Source organism: Aquarana catesbeiana, linkage group LG06 (genome assembly GCF_042186555.1).
Source record: "Aquarana catesbeiana isolate 2022-GZ linkage group LG06, ASM4218655v1, whole genome shotgun sequence".
NCBI classification, from domain to species: Eukaryota; Metazoa; Chordata; class Amphibia; order Anura; family Ranidae; genus Aquarana; species Aquarana catesbeiana.
The window spans coordinates 1,499,918-1,507,541 of NC_133329.1; the positions used below are offsets into that span (position 1 = coordinate 1,499,918).

The 7,624-nt window shown below is 46.3% G+C and overlaps 1 protein-coding gene across 1 annotated transcript in view; it reads right to left on the reverse strand.

The window, feature by feature from the left end:
• ITGAL (integrin subunit alpha L) overlaps nt 1-7,237 on the reverse strand; it is a gene marked incomplete at its 5' end in the record, with an annotated part of 35,779 nt that extends 28,542 nt beyond the window's left edge. The window contains 5 exon segments of the mRNA XM_073635282.1: nt 2,758-2,850; nt 2,951-3,092; nt 3,922-3,983; nt 6,817-6,930; nt 7,083-7,237. Of these exon segments, the coding sequence (XP_073491383.1) occupies nt 2,758-2,850; nt 2,951-3,092; nt 3,922-3,983; nt 6,817-6,930; nt 7,083-7,237 (566 nt within the window).
• Between the last annotated feature and the right edge of the window lie 387 nt (nt 7,238-7,624).

Below are 7,624 nucleotides of genomic sequence, written 5' to 3' on the forward strand. Positions count from 1 at the left end.
TAGCCAGTTTTCAATCCATGTACTCACCCTATGGTCCATGCCAACGCACCTTATTTTGTACAGTAAACGTTTATGGGGAACTGTGTCAAATGCTTTTGTAGAATCCAGATACACCACGTCTACGGGCCTTCCTTTATCTAGATGGCAACTCACCTCCTCATAGAAGGTTAATAGATTGGTTTGGCAAGAACGATTCTTCATGAATCCATGCTGATTACTGCTAATGATATCATTCTTATTACTAAAATCTTGTATATAGTCCCTTATCATCCCCTCCAAGAGTTTACATACTATTGATGTTAGGCTGACTGGTCTGTAATTCCCAGGGATGTATTTTGGGCCCCTTTTTAAATATTGGTGCTACATTGGCTTTTCTCCAATCAGCTGGTACCATTCCAGTCAGTAGGCTGTTTACATACTTAAAGAATTTCTTGGGATTTTTTTTTGCTCTCCTCCGCTATGTGTCTTTCATGTTCTATCTTAGCCGTCCTAATTGCACCCTTACATTTCTTGCTGCGTTCTTTATAAAGTCTGAATGCTGATGATGATCCCTCAACCTCGTATTTTTTGAAGGCCTTCTGCTTTGCTTTTATATGCATTTTTACATTGGAGTTAAGCCATCCAGGACTTTTGTTCACTCTTTTAAATTTATTACCCAATGGGATGCATTGGCTAATGCCCTTATTTAATATGCTCTTAAAGCAAACCCATCTCTCCTCCATATTCTTTGTTCCTAACCTTTTATCCCAATTTATGCCTTTTAGCAAGGTTTGTAGTTTAGGGAAGTTGCCTTTTGAAATTCAGTGACTTTGTATTCCCTTCATGTTTTCTATTTGTGTGATTTATACTGAAGCCAATTGACCTGTGATCGCTGTTACCTAAATTGCCCCGTATTTCCACATCTGTGATCAGGTCTGTATTGTTGGTAATCAGTAGATCTAGTAATGTTTTATTTCTAGTTGGTGCGTCTACCATCTGACCCATAAAATTGTCCTGCAAGACATTAAGGAACTGGCGAGCCTTAAATGAATGCGCGGTTCCCTCCGCCCAGTCTATGTCTGGATAATTAAAATCCCCCATTATGATAACACTTCCCATCCTTGCTGCTAATCCAATTTGTGATAGGAGATCCGTCTCCACTTCCTCCCTCAGGTTAGGGGGCCTATAGCATACTCCCAGTATTATTTTCCCCTTAGCTTCATCCCTTTGGAGCTCTACCCATAAGGATCCCACCTCCTCTCTAGCTCCCTCAGTGATGTCATCTCTCACATTCGCTTGTACATTATTCTTGATATATAAGCATACCCCTCCCCCTTTTTTACCCTCTCTATCCATGCGATAAAGGGTATACCCTCGAATGGTTGCCAGCCAATCATGAGAGCTGTTGAACCAGGTCTCTGAAATTCCCACAAAATCTAAATCCTCCTCGTACAACAGTATCTCTAGTTCACCCATCTTGTCCGCCATGCTCCTGGCATTGGTGAACATGCCACATAGTTTAGACCGGTCGCATATTATCCTCTTACTGGGTGTTCCGAGATTGCAACTAGGACTTGCTACTATACTTATCTTGGGTTTATGTGCTTTGGTCAACCTACCACTAATGCCCCCAATACTACCCTCTGGAATATATTCTGCGCTGATTATCTCTACCTCTGGACCCTCCCCCCCCCCCTCTAACTTTTTGCCCATCTTCATTCCCAGCTGATCTGCACCCTCCCATTTAGGTGCAGTCCGTCCCTTCTATAGTACCGGTTACCGACTGAGAAGTCGGCCCAGTCCTCCAGGAACCCAAACCCCTCCTTACTACACCAGCTCTTCAGCCACTTGTTTACTTCCCTAATCTCCCTCTGCCTTTCTGGTGTGGCTCGATGTACCGGTGGAGGTCCTTTTCCTCAATTTAGCTCCCAAGTCCCTAAAATTGTTCTTTAGGACACTCCATCTGCCTCTGACTTTGTCATTGGTGCCAACGTGCACCATGACAGCCGGGTCTTTCCCAGCCCCTCCCAGTAATCTGTCCACCCGAGGTCAGGTCTTTGTTACAGATTGCCCTTTCTGTCCTTCAAAGAATTGAGTCCCCTACCACCAGAATCTGTCTTTCCTTTCCCTTCGCTCCCCCCCACTCTCACTGGAGGAGTTCTTCCCCCGGCAGCTAGAAGAGTCCCTCAGCTCCAGCAGTGCTGGTCCCTGACTGGTTTTACCAGTGTCACTCAATGGAGCGTACTTATTGGGATGTTCCAGCCCTGGATCGGCCTCCCTGGCACTTCACAGCAGTATTCGCCCTCGACGGGTGATCAAGGAACGCATACATGCCGCAAGATGTACAAAGAGTCGCCTCTCCACACCCGCCGGGCATCGTAGCTATTACATTTAACGAGGATTGGGGATTATACCCTGTCCAAATTACCTAACAACTAACTTCCTGACACTAATACTCAACAAGATAATACACAGGTACTCAACAAGACAATAAATGGGTACTCGCAGACCACTGTGCACTGGCAGACCAACGTGCATCTCACTAAAATATCTTCTCTATGCATTTCACCTAAACATATCCTCCATACATCCCATCCATACATTGCATCCAAACATCTCCTCCATACATATCCTCCATATAGCCTCTTCCTCACACCATCCAATGTCTCTCCTCTACCTGCCTTCCCATACTTTCTTCCTCATCCAACAGAAATTCTCTTCCATTTCCTTCCATGAAACTCTCTTCTCCACACCTTCCCTTCTGACTTGTAGACTCACCCAGGATGCCCGTCTCATGATAGGGTGACTAATATTACACGAGAGGCTTTGGGTCTCCAAATCTTCACACAATAGTGAGATCCTCCTCGATGCCTTCAAAGACCAAGAAATGATGGTTATTCCTCAAGAATAATGCACAGTAAGAGAATTACTTATCTGACCCCCACCCTCATCACATGGCCTCACTCAGTACCTCCGTGATATTAACTTTGCGGAAAGACAGTCCAGTTGAGTGGTTGACCCAAAGCTTAACCCTTTGGGCGTTTTCTCCCTTGTTGTGAAGTTTGAGGAACACAGAGAAGGAGGCCCCCTCCTCCACAACCAAATTTTCCATCCTGCAACAGACAATGTATGTGATCAAGAAGAAAAGTCACTCCTACATGGACATAAGGTCACAGAAATAGAGATGACTTTCAGGTCAAATGTGAGTTCGGCCCAAACCCAGCCTGTTCACGGTTTGAAGAACCCCTTAACAAATTGGCCATTTCACCTGCCTGAATCCCCAACTGCTGTATGTAGACAAACTGGCCATGGACCCCCATTGATGTCATTGACCAATTAGGGGCATGACCATATCTGGTAAATGAAGTTACCCAGGATCCCTGGTGCTGTTGTGTATATTATAGCAGTGCCAGGGATTCTGCTATTTAGCGGTTGTAGTGCGGCGGGGCAATATGGTGCTGAGGAAACATACTCAGGAGGCAGGTCGTTGTGAATTATCTCCTCAAAGCACGTTATTTAAATCATTTGTAGAAACAACACCCTTCCACACATCCTCTCACTGTACGGTATGGTATTTACCAACAATCAGCCTATGGCAGTGCCCAACTCTCCATGCCCTTTTTTTTTTACCAACAGTTTGTGTATCAGCCCGTGGACTTCAAAAGGCTTCATTGCTAATTTTATTGTTTGGAGACTTCCAGCTGGTTTCACTGAACCCCCCCCCCAGGAATGGAACCCAGCCTGATTAACTCACCCCACGCTCATTCACTGTAGAGTATGATCTGGGCTCAGAGTACTGGAATATCTGGATGGATGCTGACTATACCATAAAGGCTGGAGACCCAATCTGTTGCCTAACTCTCCTCCACAGAGACTCTGTCGGCAGTCCCGGAGCAGATGTAGGACTGTTTTGAAACCTCTGGGTGAAAATTTGGTACTTACGATAGAAGTAGGTGAAAGTCCGGCTCACAGCTTCCTCCACTGCCACAGAGCTGGAAGGGAATCTACAGGGGGCAGAAAAGATGTCATGTGATTATGTGATATATGGGTTATATACACTCAGTGGCCACTTTATTGGGAAAAAGCCAGGACATTTTTTCAGCAGGAATGCAGCTCCGGCAATTCCAGCACTGAATGTATGGAATGCCAAGGGGTGTTGCGGTGTGATGGGGAATCAGTGGCGGCCTGTCCATTAGGGGCACATGGGCACCGCCCCCCTCCATCCATGCGTCCGGCCCCCTGATCTACATACAGGGCGCCAAACCATAGATTCCAATAGAGGGGGGGGGGGGTTTTTTGAAGCACGTGATTAGAGCCAGAGGCTCCAATAGGCTTCAAAAAAAGGGTGGGTTTGGTTCGCAGAGCATTGCGTGCAGAGCCCACCCAGTTCTGTGACAATAGCGAATTAATTTTCACTATCGCCACGCTGATCCTCCTCCTGGACCATCAGGAAGCGGGTCTGAGACCCATCACCCGATTGGCTGAAAGGACAGGCGATCCTATAGGACGCCTAGGAGGAGGGAGGAGGATCACGCTAGGACACGTTGCCTGCCTGCCCGCCCGCTAATTAGATGGGGTTAAGTGCTTTCTGACCGTCCTCCCGCCCGCTCGCGAGCGTGGTGGGGTCGTGGGTGCAACCGACTGGGGGGGGTTGGTTGTTGCTGGGGGAGCTTTTAACATTGGTGAGGAGGGGTGGGTCCATTGTGGCTGGAAGGGATCTATTGTTGAGGGTGGGATCTATTGTTCCTGGCTGCTGGATTGTCTATTGATGCTGGCTGCTGTGAGATCTGTTCTTGCTGCCCGGGGGGTCAATTGTTTTGGGGGTGATATTTTGTTGCAGGGGTCCTATGTTGCTGAGGGGGTCTATTGTTTCTGGGGGAATCTGTTGTTGCTGGCTGCAGGGGATCTATTTTACTGCTTTTCTTGTTATTACCAAATTCCAAACAAATGACTTAGCACAACATAATGATACTTGGCTCTGTATTCTCCAAATGAGGCAGTGCTGGGAGGTGGGTAGGAGGTGGAACCAAGGGATGGTGCTCAGAGGTGGGTAGGGGGTGGAACCAAGGGATGGTGTTCAGAGGTGGGTAGGGGGTGGAACCAAGGGATGGTGCTCAGAGGTGGGTAAGGGGTGGAACCAAGGGATGGTGCTCAGAGGTGGGTAAGGGGTGGATCTAAGGGATGGTGCACAGAGGTGGGTAAGGGGTGGATCTAAGGGATGGTGCTCAGAGGTGGGTAAGGGGTGGATCTAAGGGATGGTGCTCAGAGGTGGGAAGGGGGTGGAGACAAGAAGTGACTCAGAAGGGGGGCGTTCCATCATCTATTCTCTAAGGAAAAAGCTTATGCTAAACCTATTCACTAATAAACAACGTCAAAGTGCATTTCAAGTTATTTCTGTTCTAGCCCAAATACCTATACCTCTTGATCCTCTGGTGAGCTTGTTGGGCGCAACTGATGCTGAAATGTATCCAAAAAGGTATTCATATTATGGTGTCCAGGTTATTATACCTAGCTAGCAATTGATCGCCCAATTTTGGTTGGCGTCCACTTTGCCTATAGGGTACAGTGTATCGCCTACATTAACTCCATTCTACTTAGAGAGAAATTGGCTTATCGCCATCGAAAAGCGAATTTAACCTTATCTGGCAAAGTTGGCTTGATAACCCAAGTCTTGCCCCACCACAATTTGTGATGGATAGGTTACTACAATTATAAGACCACCTACCCCAGTGATGGAGAACCTTGGCACCCCAGATGTTTTGGAACTACATTTCCTATGACGCTCAACTACACTGCAGAGAGCATGAGCATCATGGGAAATGTAGTTCCAAAACATCTGGGGTGCCAAGGTTTACCATCACTGACCTAGAGTTATCATGGTTATGGCCCAGTTTGGGAATTTCTCCGCTGCACATCTGAGAGTAGACAAAGGAGACATCTGAGCAAAGGTCCCACAATAAACTCGGGCTGCTTTGTTTTATTTTGTTTTGATCTATGTTTTTCTTTTTTTTACTGTTTTTGTGTTTTCAAAAAAATAAATAAACTTTTTTTTTTTTTTTTTTAATAAGCTCTACGTGTGATGCTCTGTACCTGGTTTTATATCTCACGTTCAAAGCTTGTGTGGATGGTTGTCATCTATGCCTTTCAACACTGTAATGTACAAGCACTTTTTTTTCCCTTGTCAATGAAAAAAGTTTTGAGTAAAAAAAAAAAGTGCATTGCAAGTCAAAAGTCTAAATTTTTATCAAACCAAATCGGAATGGAGAAGACGTATGACTTCAGTGAGCATGGAATAATTACTGGTGGAGAACTTGGTTGTAGCATCTCTGAGCCTGCTGATCTACTGGGATTTCACACAATGCCATCTCTAGAGGTTACAGAGAAGATGTGACTGGCAGCTCTGTGGTGAAAACACCTTGTTAATTATTGGGAGAGGTGGAAGGAGAATGGCCGGACTGGTTTCATGCAGACAGGAAGTCTATGGCTTCCCCGATAACTGCTCTTTACAGCAGTGCAGAAGGCCTTCTCTGAACACCCAATACAAGGATCCTTGAAGGTCTACAACAAGAATACCACCCTGGGTTCCTCTCAAGGAAAATGAGGCCACAGGGGAAACCAGATCACCAGAAATGGAGGACTGAAGATTGAAGAGTGTAGCTTATCTGTTCAATCTCGACTGATGGAGGGTCAGGATTTGGGGTATGCCCCCTTAGCCCATGAATCCATCCTGTCTGGTGTCAGTGGTTCAGGCCGGTGATTTGATAATAGTTTGGTACTGTTTTCTGTGTTGGCCCACTGGAAGTGCCAGCCAGTGACCACAAGTGGCTCCACACGTACCTGGGCACTGTCTTTAAGACTGCTCGATGGAGAGAGAAGCCAGCGAGAGACATCTGGGATCTGAGAGGCCGTAACAGACACCAACACAGGAGAGCTGTTTTCCAGAAAACAGTCCTGAAGGAGGCAAAGACGTCAATCACAACACAGGAAAATAAATCTATTTTGTGAACCCCCAAATCCCATAACATAAGATTCTGTACAATACCCCAACTATTGTAATGCCCCCATCAAGAGTGACCCATCAGAGGGACAGAGACATCTCTTACCAGAAGGGAAATGTTGTAATTCTGGCACACAGGCTGGTCCACCTCGAGCATGATGGTCTTTATTATCTCCTTCTGACTGTTTGCAAAGGACATTCGACTGACAGATTGCTCAAAGTCCAGAATGACAGTGTACTGGAGGGAGACGTTCAGGAGCCCTAAAAGAGAGGAGATAACGTGATGGGGGGCCTGGGGGACTGGAGACTTCAATAATGGGGCCTATTAGAGAGTTCAGGAGGGAAATCTTCAGGGATCCTTAGAGGGAGAGCAATGGGGGATCTCAGAGAGATGAAAGGAGACTAATAGGGGTTCTTAGAGAGAGAAGAATGGGGGCAATGAGGTATTGAGGTCTTTGGGAAAAGAAAAGGAGAGTAATGATGGGGGGCCTTAGAGAAAGGAAACAAGAGTAATGGGGGGGGGGGGTCGATAAAGAAAGGAAACAAGAGTAATTGGAATGATCCTTAGGAGGAAAGAAGAGTGATAAAGGGAGAGGAGAGTAATTGAGTAATCGGAAGAGATAGGGTCAGGCATTCTTAGAGAGAAGA